Source organism: Bos indicus x Bos taurus, chromosome 29 (assembly GCF_003369695.1).
Source record: "Bos indicus x Bos taurus breed Angus x Brahman F1 hybrid chromosome 29, Bos_hybrid_MaternalHap_v2.0, whole genome shotgun sequence".
Taxonomy (NCBI): domain Eukaryota; kingdom Metazoa; phylum Chordata; class Mammalia; order Artiodactyla; family Bovidae; genus Bos; species Bos indicus x Bos taurus.
Genome location: NC_040104.1, coordinates 254039 through 269493, shown reverse-complemented (window position 1 = coordinate 269493; position 15455 = coordinate 254039). Strand labels below are relative to the sequence as shown.

The window sequence follows — 15455 nt, the reverse complement described above, 5'->3', positions numbered from 1 at the left end:
ACCGAGAATTTCCAGACGTACAAGCTGGATTTAGAAAAACCAGAGGAACCAGAGATCAAATTGCCAACATCCGCTGGATAATAGAAAAAGCAAGAGTTCCAGAAAAAACATTTACTTCTGCTTCATTGACTATGCTAAAGCCTTTGTGTGGATCACAACAAACTGGAAAATTCTGAAAGAGATGGGAATACCAAACTACCTTAGCTGCCTCCTGCAAAACCTGTGTGCAGATCAAGAAGCAACAGTTAGAAACAAGCATGCAACAGCAGACTGGTTCATGATTAAAGGAGGGAGTCATGGCCGCATGCTGTCACCCTGCTTACGTAACTTCTATGCAGAGTACGTCACGGCTGCATATCGTCACCCTGATTACTTCTATGCAGAGTGCGTCACGGCTGCATACTGTCACCCTGCTTGCTTAACTTATATGCAGAGCACATCATTGGAAACACTGGGCTGGATGAGGCGCAAGCGGGGAATCAAGTTTCCCAGGAGAAATATCAATAACCTCAGATATGCAGATGACACCATGTTTCTGACAGAAAGCGAAGAGGAACTAAAGAGACTCTTAATGAAAGTGAAAGAGGAGAGTGAAAAAGTTGGCTTAAAACTCAACGTTCAGAAAACTAAGATCATGGCATCCGGTCCCATCACTTCATGGGAAATAGATGGGGAAACATTGGGAACAGTGACAGACTTTATTTTGGGGGGCCTGGGGCTCCCCACTCCAGTACTCTTGCTTGGAAAATCCAATGGACGGAGGAGCCTGGTAGGCTGCAGTCCATGGGGTCGCTAAGTCGGACACGACTGAGCGACTTCACTTTCACTTTTCACTTTCATGCATTTGAGAAGGAAATGGCAACCCCCCCAGTGTTCTTGACTGGAGAATCCCAGGGATGGCGGAGCCTGGTGGGCTGCTGTCTATGGGGTCGCACAGTCGGACACGACTGAATCGACGGGGCTCCAAAATCACTGCAGACGGTAACTGCAGCCATGAAATTAAAAGATGCTTGCCCACTGGAAGAAAAGCTATGACCAATGTAGACAGCATAATAAAAAGCAGAGACATTACTTTGCTAACAAATGTCTGTCTAGTCAAAGGTATGGTTTTTCCAGTGGTCATGTATGGATATGAGAATTGGACCATAAAGAAAGCTGAGCGCCGAAGAATTGATGCTTTCAAACTGTGGTGTTGGAGAAGGCTCTTGAGAGTCCCTTGGACTGCAAGGAGATCCAGCCAGACAATCCTAAAGGAAATCAGTCCTGAATATTCATTGGAAGGTCTGATGCTAAAGCTGAAGCCCCAATACTTTGGCCCCTGATGTGAAGAGCCGACTCATTGGAAAAGACCCTGATGCTGGGAAAGATTGAGGGCAAGAGGAGAAGGGGGCGACAGAGGATGAGATGGTTGGATGGCATCATTGATTCAATGGGCATGAGTTTGAGCAAACTCTGGGAGATTTTGAAGGTCAGGGAAGGCTGGCATGCTGCAGTCCATGGGATCACAGTCAGACACGACTGAGCGACTGAATAACAATTCTTAATTTCACTGCTAGTTTTTTCTTGTTACAAATATCTGTAACTGGGGACAATTCCTTCTGAACTAGACAATTAGGAAGGAGTGGACAGTATGAGCTGGGGCATCTGGTAGCTTGAGGAGGCAGGTTTGCTGTGTCCTCCACCTTGTGGGCATTCGCCCTCTATGAACCAGGAGGACCTGTGGTGAAGTTCAAGTCACAAGTGACTTAATGTTCACAGACACCCACTGGCTGCCCTGGTCGGCAGCCACAGAGCTGAGTGCTGTGGGCATCCCTGGGGTCTTCCCAGGGCCTGATCCCTCTTTCATTGAAATCCTCCCCATGGTGAGGTAAATCTTGAGAAAATTGTTTGGAATTCTGGGCAGACATGCTGCCTTCCCACGGAATAAGGACATACACAGAGTAACAGCCCCAAAGATGTCCATGCCCTAATCCCCAGAACTTCTGGCTGTCACCTCCACGGCAAGAGACGTGGCACGCTGGATTCTTAACTCCTGGACCACCAGGGAAGCCCCAGTTGGTGGGATTTTGATTTGGATTGCACTGAATCAAGTGGGGAAAACTGACATCGTGACAGTATTGAGTGTTTCCATCCATGAAGGATGTTCTCTGAGATGCAGCAGTTGTCCTGGGGTATCTGCATGGGTCCAGTGTCATCATAAGGGTCCTTATAAGCGGGAGGGTCAGAGTCAGAGGAGACATGGTGATGGTAGCAAAGGTGAGAGTGATATGAAGATGGTAAGCGGATGGCTTTGAGGATGGAGGAAGAGCCCATGCACCAAGAAATCCTGGTGCCCTCTAGGAACTGGGAGAGGAAGGGAGCAGATTCATTCCTAAAGCCTCCAGAGAGAATGCAGGCTGGAAACTTCGATTTTAGGACTTCTGATGTCCAGAGCTGTAAGACAGGAAATGCCATTTTGTTCTTGGCAATCTGTTACAGCAGCCACAAGGAACTCATATGGGCAGGTGCACCCAGTGCCAGGCAGCCCAGGCAAGAGCTGCCTGTTGACAGCATCGTCCAGCCTGTGTGTGACTCCCCAGGGCTCCTGACCCTGAACGAGGGTTACATGAAAACAGTCAAACAGGCAAACCTCTCATTATACTTAAAGCAGTTTGCACTGGGGTCTCCATTCATGGCAACTGAGTCCTAACTATATCCCCCAACCCGGTCACAGGACACCCCTGCCCAACCCCCCGCCCTAGTCCCGGGTGCTGAGTGCTCCCATATCTTTGAGGAGGATGAGGCAGGACTCACATCCAACGTTGTTTTCACTACAAGGGAGACAGAACATGGTTGGATGTTACTTGTTCGTGGGTGAAAAGGCCCTGTGCCTCGCCCGTGACCGCTGGCTCCATACATAGGGTGGTGGGAGGAGGTCCAAAGCCCCTTCTCTTCAGGGCCCGAAGCTCAAAAGGAAGATGTTGGAGAGGCAGGAAGCCATGAAGGTGGAGGAAGGTGGGATCAGCAGTGTCCCACGCTCAGGGCAGGAAGGGGTGTCAGGAGCAGGCATAGCGCCCAGGCCCCTCTGCCCCCCAAGATAACCAGGCACAGAGAGCGAGTCAGAACTAAAAAAAATATTTCATTTCATTCTGAATAAAAAATGGAACAGACAGAACTCTTGGAAATCCTGAAAACAATGTCGTCGCTACTGCAAAATTTCACAGAAATCATCGCACGGGGCGTGGGGGCCGAGCCTGGGCCCCGCCCGCTACAGAGGCCGCCTCTCTGGGAGGGGCCGGGGGCGCAGTGGCCTGGGGGCCCAAGCAGGCAGGCACGATGGTGGCTGTGCCCCGGGATGAGCCCACCGGGTCCCCAGGGTCCAGGCTCTGAGCCTGGCCTCCAGCTGCCAGCACAGGCCGGCGGGTGGGGCTGGGAGGGGTCGCTGGTCCTCAAGGGGCCTCTTTTTGGGGGGCCTCCTTTCGGGCGGCCTTGCGGCTGCGCGCACCCCACATCCCCCGCTTGGAATGGAAGTGGTGGTAGAAGTTCCGTACGCGGAGTCGCTCCACCTCCAGCCCTGCCTGCAGGACCCTGCGGGTAGCGAGGGGTGGTCAGGGCTGCCCTGCAGCCTGGAGGGTCTTTGGGGGTGATCAAGACGGGAATGGGGGTGAATGGGGCTACCCTCATCCTGGACCCTGGAGGGGGAGGGCACGTGTGTCAGGGTGGCCCTTGAGTCTACAGAACAGTGGGGTGGGATGGAATGGAAGAGGTCATAACCAGGTCCAAGGGCTGGATGTGGGGCCTTCCACTACTGCAGGACCCTGCTGAGGCCGGGGGCCCCAGGGCCACCACCAGATCCTATATGATCTGGGGGCTTCCCTGAGTCTGCAGGACCCTGGAGCTGGGAAGGGGTTTAGGGGAGTGGAAGGGGGGCATCTAGAATCTCCCTAGGCCTATAGATCCTGGGGGTAGGAGGAGGAAGACAGCAGAGTCTTGTCAGCAGTGAGGACCATGGGCCCCTCCCCACCCAGAGGGCAGGACGTAGACCTGTCTGTCTCTGTGTGTTGGGTGGGTGGCGGGGGGGGGGGGGGGGGGGTCACCTGTCCAGGAGCTCCCAGTCCTCGCCTCCCCACTGGTCCCGGAATTCCTCAGTGTTCATGCCTCCAATACGGTCAAAGTCAGACTTGTAGATCCCAAACAGGCCAAAGCCATTCACCTCCCAGTAACCTGGTGGGGAGGGGGTACCCTTCAGACACCAGGTCCTGAAAGGCTGGTGGGCTCTCCGGGTCACTCCAACATGTTGGTCATACCTTGGACCCTGGGCATGATTTGGGTGCTGGAGGAGGTTCCTAGAGGCCAAGCATAACCCTGGGGTTACTGGGGGGGGGGCGGGGAGGAACTTGGGGTCCTGGGCACTGTGGGGTTCCTAGATGCCACAAGGAGTTCTGGGCATTACAGGGAACCCTGATAGGGCCCCAGGCCTCCCTTGCAGGTTGGGAGGCCCCTGGGGAGCCTAGATTTTACTCTGGCATTTGTGGGACCCCGGGCCCTCCTTGGGGGCATCTAGGGCATTACCGTGCGGGTCCCCTGGTGAGCTCCCGCAGCCCAGCCACATGACCATGGGCACGAAGGCATCCTGGCATTTGTGGGACCCCGCACCCTCCCGGGGGCATCCAGGGCATTACCATGAGGGTCCCCTGGTGAGCTCCCACAGCTCAGCCGCATGACCACTGGCGCGAAGGCCAGCTTGCCCTCCACGCAGTGCTTGCGAATGCCGTCCAGGATGCTGGGGGGGAAGTGGATGTGCAGGTCGCAGAGGAAAACGATGCTGCTGGCATCCTGGGGGCAGCGGGGAGGGCTGAGCCTCGCCCTCCGCTCCAGAAGGGCGCGCCCGCCCCAGCCCACCGGGCTTTTCCGGCCAGCCCTACCCTGACCACGCACCTCCACCGCATCCACTCCAGCTTGCAGCCCCGCAGAGCGCTCAAAGTTCCCGGCTCGCCTCAGGTATTGGTATCTGGGAGAAGGGACGAGCGGGTGGGATCACACACTGCGGCCTCTGGGAACGGGGTGAGGGCAGGAAAACCCACCTCTATTGGGGAGGAGGAGAGATTCGGCCCACCCTCCCCGAAGGGAGCGGGGGCGCCGCTACCTGGGCAGCCGCGCGGCGCGGAGGGCCTGCTCCACGTCCATGTCCTCGCTCTCAAAGTCCACCAGGACGACACTGAAGCGGGAGTCGCCTGTGCGCGCGTGCAGAGCGGCCATGTCTGCCAGGAACTGCATCACCCAGCGCGCCTGGTTTTTCACTGGAGGAGGATGGGGACACTGAGCCCACCTGCACCCAGCCCGGCGGCCCCCGCGCCCCACAGCCCTAGGTGGCGCTGCCCGCCACACCCCACGCACCGGGCACGACGAAGTGCACCATCACATCTTGGCGCCAGGCCAGGCGCAGTGGCCGGCACAGCTCCGGGCGGCCGTCGGGGCGCGCGGAGGCTGCGGCGGGCTCGGGACTCTCTCGGTCTTCCTCCGTGTCGCCGGCACGGGCCCCGGGCAGGCGCAGGAAGACGTACTCAGACAAGCGCAGGCGGCGCCCGCCGCGTTCCTGGAGCTCCAGTTCCAGGAGGAAGCGGCTTCCTCGCGCGGAGTCCCGGCGCTTCTCCACGTTCACGATGCGCAGAAGAGCGTATCGCCTGGGGGCGGAGCCTGGTTAGCCGCAGAGTGGAGGCCCCCCCAGCTCCCCATCGCCGCTGCCGAAGGGTTAGGCGGCCACTCAAGTGACTGGGGGCGGGGGGTGGCTGCCATGCACCCCTCCCCCCCAGTGGCCAGGTGTCCCAGTCGCCACCCATCCCATCCCCCCTCAAGGCCAAGGCCTGAGGGGCGTGCCATCTCAGAAGGCAGACCCACATTTCAGGCCTCCTCCTCCCGCGACACCCCGCGAAGGAGGCGTCTCCATGCCCAGGCCGGTCCTCTGTCCTCCCCACCGCCACTGCTGTCTATAGCCACACGCTCAGAAACCTTCAGGGGCACCCGCTGCCCCCAGGACAGGACTCATGGCCTCAACGTCTCTGACTTGTCTCAGTATCTTGTCCCGCAGACAAGCGAGCTTCCTCTTCTGGCGGGAGGGCTCTGTCCTGGGTGCCCCCGCCTGGATGCTGGGCCCTATCCTCCCCACCCGCCGCCAGGGTCCTAGATACCTCCTGTGAGAAACCTCCTTTTGGCCTCCCTGGCACAAGCCCAGGGTTACCCTGTTCTCCTGGGAAGAAGCCTCTGGCCCTTCCCCTTCACCCCGGCCCTGAGCACCTCACCTCCACTCCGCCCACAAAAAGTGGTTTCTCCTCCTCCCAGGAAGACAGGGCCCTGCCCCTGACTAGGTTGCTCTTCTTTCTGTCACATGATTCCCCTGTACAGCCAGTATCACTCACCTGGGAGCCTACCAGTGTGACCTCCAGGGGTCTAGATTCTTCCCCTCGCCCCATGCCCATTCCCACCACGGTCTCCCCAAGTGTCAGGGCCTTTCTGCCCCAAAGGCTCTGGGTCAGTGTTTTCGCTCCTGGGGCCACTCACGCCCTTGTCCTGCTCGGAGGATGGGGCTGCAGCCATAACCTTTCTGTTGGACAGAGGCCCTCACACCCTAGGATGATGAGCTGCTCTCAGGAGGCTCTGAGCCAAGGGCACACTGGCTTTTTCAGCCACCTAGAGTCAATCTGCCCCTGCCTCTGCCAAGGTCTAGGCTGTCCCATCCCTGCCCTGGACCAAGCCTGTAGGTCACAGGCCCCGCCTTCTACCCCCTCCTCTCCAAGGCTACCACACCTTCGTCTATGATCCAGATGGGCCAAACACGTGTCCTGCTCTAAACTTTGTATCAGAGGCAAGAATGACTCCTGAACCCAGCCTTCAATGCCCATGAGGCCTGCCCTCTGCCCACCAGCCTCCTGGCCAGCCTTTGCCTATCCCTTCTGTCTGCAGGTCCTGCCCCTCCTTAAAGGCTCAACATAGTTCTAAGAACCCCTCAGGGCAAACTGGGGTTCCCATTCTCCAGCCCCACACCTGCTTGAGGTGCAGACAACATTCAATTGCTGGGACCTGGGGGACCCAATCAGAGGGATCAATGGGGCAGGAACCCTGAGCTCACCTCTGAGGACTAAGACCCCAGTCAGCATGGTGCTGGCGGGGGGAGGGATCCTGGGCTTTTAGCTTGATCGTGTGTGTGTGTGTGTGTGTGTGTGTGTGTCTATTTTGAGGAGAGACCTGGGTGGCTCAGATCCATCCTCAGGTCCTAGTCCAGGTCCAAGGTGGCAGGCGAGGGGTTTGCAGGACAGAGGAGCCAGCCCTGGGTGGTAAGGGGAAGGCGCCTAACACAGGACAGGGGCCCCAGCAAGGAGAGAAGACACTTTCCGACAGTTGTGTGTGCGTGCGGGTGTGTACCACTCCCAGAGCAGTGCCTCGTTAGACCTTGGGGAAGAGCTGAGGGTCCCATCGAGGCCAAGCCCCGCCCCTCCCACGGCACCCCTGCCCCGTACCCGCTGTGGCGCATGTTGAGCCTCTCCATGTACTGAGCCACCACGTCCACGGCCTCGGCCTCGGGCAGCTGCAGGTTCCCGGACACATTGCAGCGCAGATCGTTCCAGTCGGAGCGCAGCAGCTCGAAGTCCACGTTGCCGACGCTGAACGTGCGCTGCCAGTCGATGGCATCCTCGCGCCAGCGGCCGCGAACCAGGCCTGCCGCCTCCTCGCTGTCCTCCGACGCGTTCTCGTCGCCGGGCGCCCCTTCCTCGTCATCGTCCCCTTCCTCCTCCTCGTCCTCCTCGCCCTCCCCAGGCAGCTGTGGCCTGGACACCTGGGACAAGCTCAGGAAGGAGGTCACGGGCTGCGCTTCAGAGGAAGAGTTGGAGTCCGCCGTGGGGGCCGCGAGTCCCGGCGCGCGCGCCCGGCCCTCCCGGCCCTCCCGGGTGGCCGGCGCCGGGGCCGGGGCTCTCAGCTCTGTGGCCGGGGGGCTGCTCGTCCTGTGGCCTCGAGCCCGGGGTGGGCTTGGGGGCGCCCGCAGCGGCACCCTGGGTAGGGGTCGGGGGCGCAGGAAGACGCCAGGCAAGGGCGGCCGGGGTGGGCCGCGTGCGCCGAGTGGCGGGGCCCCGGGGGGCGCCCGCAGGCCGGGCCGCACGCGGGTCACGTACACCTTGGAGGGCCGGGCTGCGGGCCGCGGGGGCGGGGCGCGGCCCAAGAAGAGCGGGAGCTGGCGGGCCGCCCAGCTCAGCGCCCGGGAGCGTCGGGGTGTCGGCGCGGCAGGGGTGGCCGGGGCCTCGGAGGGGGCTGCGGGGGCCGGGAGCTGGCGGCTGCCCTGCCTTCGGGGGGCCTCCGTGGGCCCCAGGCCGGCGTCGAGCAGCTCTCCGTCGTCCTCGTCATCCAGGAAGTCTGTGGGAAGCGCGCGTGAGCCGCTACAGCGCCACCCAGCTGGGGGTGGGGTCGCTGTGGGCACTCACCGTCCGGGTTGAGGAAGAGGAAGGCTCGTCGCTGCACCTCCTCTCTGTCCTCCCCGCCCTCCTCCCGGTCCATCTTCATGTATTTGTAGAACCCAAACCTGGGGCGGGTGGGCGGGGCATCAGAGACCCGCTCGCCGAGGCCCGCCCATTCTCCCGGGAACCGCCCGCCCCCCGCCCACCTTTCCAGATACAGCGGCGACTCCCGGTAGAAGCACTTATTGTCCGTCTCCATGTGAGTCAGGCGCGTGTGGTCATTGGGATAAACGAAGGACAGGTACACCTGGGGTGGGCAGAGGCCTCAGGGTGGGCCGTCTTCCAGAGGGTCTGGAGGCGGCTTCGGGGACCCTGGTAGAGAGGGAGGCCTGGGTCTTGGGGAAGACCTTGGCGAGGGGCACTTACAAATTGCAGTCCCTGGTATCTTGCGATGGGAAAGTCTTTGACCACGTAGGTCGGGGCGTAGGCGCAGGGCTCCAGCACACTCTCCAGATCCGAGGGCTCCACCCGAGGCGCTGTGAAAGGGAGGTCACACTGTGGCCCGGACCCTCGCCTCGACACCCCCTCCACCCTGTGCGTGAACCCCCCTCACTGAGAAAGAAGGCGTCTCGGGGATCCGGCCGCAGCATGTCAGCTCTGGGCTCCTCCTGCAGCGGCTGCCCCGCCACGTGACTGGCAGGAGACTGGGGCACGTGCGCCACGTGGTCCATCTTCAGGGCTGACTCGTCTAGGGGCAGAGGATGTGTGAGGCCCCCAAGGAGTTCACAGAGCCCTCCTCACCCACAGCCAGCCACCCCGAGACCACCTGTTGGCGCCGCCCCCTTCCCCAGAGGCACGGGCTCCGGACCTGTGTAGAGGGAGATGTGAGCAGAGCCGATGACCTCGAACTTCAGACCCGGCAGGAATGCTCGCCACTGGGGGTTGAAGAGGGTGGTCAGGGCCAAAGGAAGGGGGTGTGGGGGGACACCCTGGGTCAGGGAGGAGTGGATCTTCCTGGCATGGGGACGGGGAGCTAGCAGGGCAACGCCTTTAAGGATGCAGAAAGCTGGGCGGGTGGACGGGGGAGGAGTCCTAAGAAGGCACGGCAGGGAAGCTGTGGAGGCCCAGAAGGTTGGGGTCCCTGGAAGAAGGTGAGAACCTCCTCCGCTCCCTTCAGGCCTTTCCTGACATCCTGGGCACTTCTTGACTTTCCGGTTATGACTTCCGCCCCCACCTGCTCGTGATTCTACGGCCCCCCTGCCCTTCTGGAGATCAGAGCTGGCCTTCCAAGGGCGAGCCCCAATGGCTCCCAGCTCCCTGGTGGGCCTCCCCATCCCCACTTCTCCTGCTTCTGTGGTTCTCAGTCTCCCTTGCAGACTCTCTCCCCACCCCTCTCATGCTGGGTTCCTGGGGGCTGTCCCAGGCCCTCCTCCCTTCCCAGCTCATCCTGGGCCCTTAGTCGCCCCCTCAGCGTCCACAAGATGACCTGAAATCTGCACCTCCAGTCTAGACCCTCTGCCAAGCTGAGTTGGGGTGATGCCCTCCACACACAAACCAGACGCCTGCAACATCCCAGCCCTCCCTGGTCACCACCCCACATCCAGCTAAACTCAGGCTCAATCACTGGACATCTCCCCCCGCCCCCACAGGACCTGCGGGTTCAGGGACCGATGGGAAAATCCTTCCCAACAGGCAGTGGCTAGAGGGTCTTCCCTGACATGCAAATCCCATTGCCTCATTCTCAGGAGGAAGCCCCTCCTGATCTGGCCACCAGACTGCTTGGAGTTCCAGAAGACTGTTCTTGAGACCAGGAATTCATCCTTGCACCCCGAATTCTCCCCCCATGGGTCTCCTTGTGAACGTCTCTCTCAAGAATCTGCTCAGGGGCCACTTTCTCTGTGCAGCTGCTGAGCAGGCACAGCGGAGCACAAGTCCCCTCCCTGAGCAGCTGCTTTGTCAGCCAGATGGGAAGTCCTGGGGGGGTGGGGGCAGCGTCCATGCTGCTGTTCTGTGGGGAGCGGCCGGAAGGAGGGCAGGGCAGGGCAGGGGGGTCTCCAGAAGCCCCCCGGTGGGGGGCAGCTGCACTCACGCCCACTTCCACATGGTCCGAGCCGCGGTCATCCTGCTTGTGCAGCAGCTCAAAGTAGTACCTCCGAGAGGCCATGAGCCTGGGGAGGAGGAGTCAGGGCTGGCCTGCTGCACCCCAGGAGCCCCCGAGAAAAGGAGAGCCCCAGGGCCAGCAGCAGCAATTTCACGCGTGTACGCATCACCCCGTCCTCACACACAGACACGCACCTGCTCCCAGTCACTCACCGTCTGGGCTTGGACACCTGGGAGCTGAACTTGGTGAACTCTCCAGGCGCTGTCCACTCTGAGCCTGTCTGGAGGGCGACAGAAAAGGGCAGGGGGCTCACCGTCTCCTTGGGGCACCAGCCCCACCCAGTGCCCCTTCCTGAGAAGTTGAAGGGGACAGGTGGCCGAGGCCACAGGAGGCCCGTAAAGACAGAAGGGGTGTGGATGGAAGGGCGGATGGGGATACCTTGCCCACAAAGGCCACCAGCTGGGCACCCGCTGGGCTCTCATTTGGGCTCAGCCAGAACTCAGAGTTGTCATCCGAAGCCACAGAGAACTGGACGTCGCCTAGGCCGTAAGACAGGGCTCAGGGGCGGGTGGGGCGCTCGCGACACTCCCCCCCACGCCCCCACCCCCGCACCATCTCTCGCCGGGTGGATGAAGCCGAAGAGGCGGAGGCCATAGTTCTTCCACTTGGGGGACACAGCCAGCTTCTTCACAGTGGTGCGAGTCTGGGGGGACAGCGGCTGCTGACGTCAAGGTGCCTGCCCACCGCCCCCCCGACCCGGGACCGCTGCCCCCCAGCACTCACGTGAGGGAAGAGAGGGAAGTGCAGGTTCCTCCGGAGCTGGCCCACGGCGCCCCCGCACCAGTCCTCAAACACGTGCAGATTCACCTGCCCCTTGTACTGCGGAGGAGCAGGGCTTACCAGCCGCCCAGCGGCCCCCGCCCTCCCCGCCCGAGCCCCGCGGACCTCACCTCCTCCCGCCACACCGGCACTTGACGGGTGAGGTTGAGCACCAGGGGTCTTCCAGCCCCGCCAGGAAACAGCACGCCTGGGTCCCGGCCTTCAGACTGCGGGAGAGAAAGGGCACCAAGGTCACAGCTGAGAAGTATGAGGGCAGAAGAAGTCACACACACACGCAGAGGTTCAGCGCAATGTGTGACACTGCCAGCCACACACGCCGGTTCCCATCACACGGCCCTCCACATCTAGCCACGAAGCCCCGAATCCATCACAGCCCAGCCACACGCACACCCAGAAGACCCCTGGTCACCCCGTGTGCAGCACCTGCGTCCCCCCAGGCCTGGGCACGTGAGTGGCCGCGTCCCCTGCCCACAGCCACTGGCACGTGGTGGCCTTGGATCTCGTACTCGCAGCTGTGTTGTTCCCCACAGTCCTGCTCACCACTGGCTCCTCCTCGCGGCTCTCGCTGGAGTCCTCTGCCCTCTGTGTGGCCAGCGCAGCGTGGACGCCCCGGCCGTCGGTCACACCGCTCAGCTTCTCGCCGTCTGCGGGTGGCAGAGTGGCTGTGGGTGGGACCCAGGCTCTTCAAGGCCACAGCCCTTGCCGCCAGGGTCAGTGGAGGCAGGATGGCCAGTGGTGTCCCCTTTGAAGCCTCCCCTCCCCATGTCTGCTCCCTCATGTTGCCTGAAAGCCCCTCCTGCCCCCAGTGAAGTGCCTTCTACCGGGCTGTTCTCCCACCTCCTGCCTCTGTGGGGATGGCCCTGCCTGAGTCCTCCACCTGACTCTTTTCAGCCCCCACTGGTGTGAGGGAGTGGGTATGTGTGTGCACATCCTAGCATACACGCGCACACGTGCACACCGATTGGGCGTCCTCATCGGTGACTCTGCTCTGGGAGGGCCCCCAGGACTGCTCTGTGCGCTCAGCGTATCCCCCACATGCAGGAGCGTGTCTGCCTCCCTTGCCAGAACTGAGAGCCAAGTGTCAGTGCTGGAGCGTGTTGTCAGGCAAGCCAGCGCTGTGGTCCTGAGGCTACACCAGCCCTGGCCCACGGCACATGTGCTACCTGCTGCCCTTGAGGCCACAGTCCCGGACCAAAGGAGCCCTGGCATGCTGGTCTGGCTGTCAGAGGCCCCGGGGCCAAGGTGGCCCTGCGGGGAGACTGTCCACGGGATCCCTTCTGTGGACTTCTCTAGAACATGGCACACCCCAGCCCCCCAAGCCTGGGCAGACCACCTGCATACCTCAATGCCCTCAATGTCCCAGACCTCCTCCTCAAGCTGTGGACCTGGGGGCCCATACCCTGGGGTCTTAGCTACTGAAGGTGAGGCTTCACTGTCCCATCCAGAGGCCCCCAGTCCAGGAACCCCTCTGCTCCAGGGCCAAGTCTGGCTTCAACATCTATGCCTGCTCTGTGATCCAGACCCCAGAAGTGAGAGTCTCATACTGACATGGCCGGCCTGGGCCCCTTCTCGGGGGGATAGGGGCTACCCATGGTCTCCTGCCTGTGAGACCCCAGTGGTGCCTGTCCGCTTGGTTCTCCCTAGTCACTATCCTTTGTCCGGCTGGGAGTTGAGCCCCTAAGAGGCTCCTGGAAAACCCCCCACAGCCTGGCCCTGATGCTCCCCGCCCGCCAAGGTTACTCTATGACTGCTGGAAAACTTCTGTTGGGGAGCCACACCCAGGCTGCCACCACGGTCCTGCAGGGCCGAGCCCAAGCGCAGTGAGATCCAGATGGCCTCCTGCCGGCCCCTCCACCCGCACAGGCTGCTGGACAAGGGGCAGGTAGTCTTTCTGGTGGGAGTGAAGACAGTGCTGACAGGACGGTCAGGAAGGCGTCAGACACATTCAGCTGCTTAGCTTCCACAAGCCTGCACTGGTGGAGCCAGGTCGCCAGGCAGGAGGCGAGACCTGCTGGCTGGGGCTGCTTCTGGCTGGAGCTGCACGAGGGTTTGATGGTCTGTAACCTTGAACAGCTCCTGCCCGCTCAGGAACAGCAGGACGGCTTCCCCGCTGGTCCAGCTGAGAGAAGAGGAGGCCTCAGAAATGGGGTTCCCACACCTCCACCCCCTCCTAGCTGCTGAGCTAGGCTCCCTGGCTGCTCGGGAAGTCAGGTTGGGGAGGACTGTGGTTGCTCAGAAAACCACAAGGCAGCTAGGTAGGAGGCTGGTTATGTTCTGTGTCACTGGGTCACACTCTGGGGTCCTGCCTTATGTGATGGTAACTGGAGGCCCCTAGGGATGTGGTAGCTGCAAGATGCGTGCACTCTGGGGAGGGGTAGGTTGGGACCAGCCTCTGACCCCTGGCCTGGGTTTGTGACTGAACAGGGAGCTTTGGACCCTTTGGTGGGAGTGGCCAGGACTTAATGGATCAAAATCATCGTTCTGAGTCCTCAGGAAGCAAGATTCTCATCACCCACCCTTAAAATACCCCACTTTCTTAAGAAGGGTCAGGGGCAGCTTGGCTGGGACCTTCCCTGCCCTGAAGTGCTTCCTTCTCTCTCTCATCACCAACCTCCCTGTCCCCAGCCCTGTCCTAGGCACTCTGTTTCTCCTCCCTAAAATATGTGTCAACGGTCACCACTTCCAAGAGCCCTTCCAAGATCCCCTAGCTAAAGTGGCAGGACTCTCCCCTGACTCTCCCCCCACATCACTCACCAGGACCTTATTTGTGGGTTCATTGTCTGTTCCCACTGGAGCGTGAGCCTGAGTCTGGAAGCGTCCACTCCAGGCAGTTCGGGTCTCCCCAGGCTGCACCCCTATCCCCATGACTCACTCCCAACACACAAGCGTCTCAGTCCCTGATCACAGGTTTACCTAGGGCTCCTCCTCCAGGAAGCTTTCCGACTGCGAGGGTCAGGTCCCCCCACCAGCCTCTTCCCCAGCAGACGGGGAAACGGAGGCTCTGCTAAGCAGGAAGAGCCGGAGGCGTAGCCGGACTTGGCCCCGCGAAATCCCAGCTGGCAGGGCCTGGTAGCTGAGGGCTCTCCAAGACCACTGTTACCCCGGCGCTATCCGCCCCGGGCCAGACCCCCGAGTCAGCCCGGGTTTGGGGACGCTCAAGAGGGTCGCGCACGTCATGACTGACGTCATCCGGCGTTCCGGCCGGGTAGAGCCGAACCGAGCCCCCTGCCCGGATACTGCCGAGCTGGGAAGGGCGGCCCGGGTCTCCAGGCAGCTCTGGGCCGAGCCGAGAGCTGAGCGCAAGGGGAGGGCCCGGGCCCGGGGCCGCTTGGGACCCTCACCGCCCCCGCCCCGGGCGCGCGCCCCCTCCCGTACCTCGCCCGTAGCCCAGCCGCTGGCGCAGCGCGCGGCCCTGGCGCACGAGGCTCAGGTGCACGTACGTGAGCCACGCGGCGCAGGTAAGCAGCACCAGCAGAAGCAGCAGCTTGATCTGTTTGCGGATCTTCTTCACCGGGAACCACGGCATCGCGGCCGACCCCGCCCCGCCCGGGGCCGAGCTCAGCGGCGTCGCTGCGGCCCCCCACTCCTGCGCGCTCCGCGCCGCGTCCCCCGACCCCGCATGGCCCTTTGTCCACCGCCCGCGGCCCCGGGCTGCGGCCGCGACCCCGGGCTGCCCTTGGCCAAGGGCCCGGGGTGGGCGGTGGAGCGGCTGCCGGCGGTTCCCCCGCCCGGCCCCGCCCGGCCGCTCGGGCTCCAAGCTCCCGGGGGCCGCGGCGGGACGCAGCAGCATCCACGCTGCGGTGCTACCCACCGTGAAACGGGCCCGGCCGCCGCGCCGCGCGAGCCAATCCCGGCCCGGCCGGCTTGCGGGGAGCCAATCCGCGGCGCGCAAGGCGGGGCCAAATGTTAGGGTGTGCCCGCCGCTCGTCTCCACGCAACGCGCGCATCCACCTGGGCAAGACGGCCCGCGCAGCGCGGGAACGCGGGGTCCCGGGAATACGGAGCACCCGGGAGGTGCACCGGGAGGAGCGGGGCCGGGGCCAGGGCCCAAGGATCAGAGAAAGCACGCGGCGCGGGGTAGTGCATAGGAC

General features: G+C 62.1%; 1 protein-coding gene across 3 annotated transcripts; it reads right to left on the bottom strand.

The window, feature by feature from the left end:
- Window positions 1-3098: 3098 nt before the first annotated feature.
- On the bottom strand, window positions 3099-15117 carry B4GALNT4 (beta-1,4-N-acetyl-galactosaminyltransferase 4). 3 transcript variants are annotated; one of them, XM_027532119.1, is made up of 20 exons: window positions 14740-15115; window positions 11905-12008; window positions 11475-11570; window positions 11308-11403; window positions 11137-11227; window positions 10963-11063; window positions 10737-10804; window positions 10513-10591; window positions 9292-9358; window positions 9037-9171; window positions 8850-8959; window positions 8630-8730; window positions 8451-8548; window positions 7494-8382; window positions 5377-5663; window positions 5126-5279; window positions 4918-4990; window positions 4662-4815; window positions 4077-4203; window positions 3099-3567 (listed from the first exon to the last, which is right to left on the bottom strand). In XM_027532119.1, exons 1-20 carry the CDS (start codon window positions 14888-14890, stop codon window positions 3429-3431), a joined length of 3120 nt encoding a protein of 1039 aa, XP_027387920.1. In that variant the 5' UTR covers window positions 14891-15115; the 3' UTR covers window positions 3099-3428. The 3 variants fall into 3 exon arrangements, with proteins under 3 accessions (XP_027387920.1, XP_027387922.1, XP_027387921.1); XM_027532120.1 differs by lacking the exon at window positions 3099-3567 and adding an exon at window positions 3600-3871 and having other exon boundaries at window positions 14740-15117; XM_027532121.1 differs by lacking the exons at window positions 11475-11570; window positions 11905-12008; window positions 14740-15115 and having other exon boundaries at window positions 10963-11052; window positions 11308-11400.
- Between the last annotated feature and the right edge of the window lie 338 nt (window positions 15118-15455).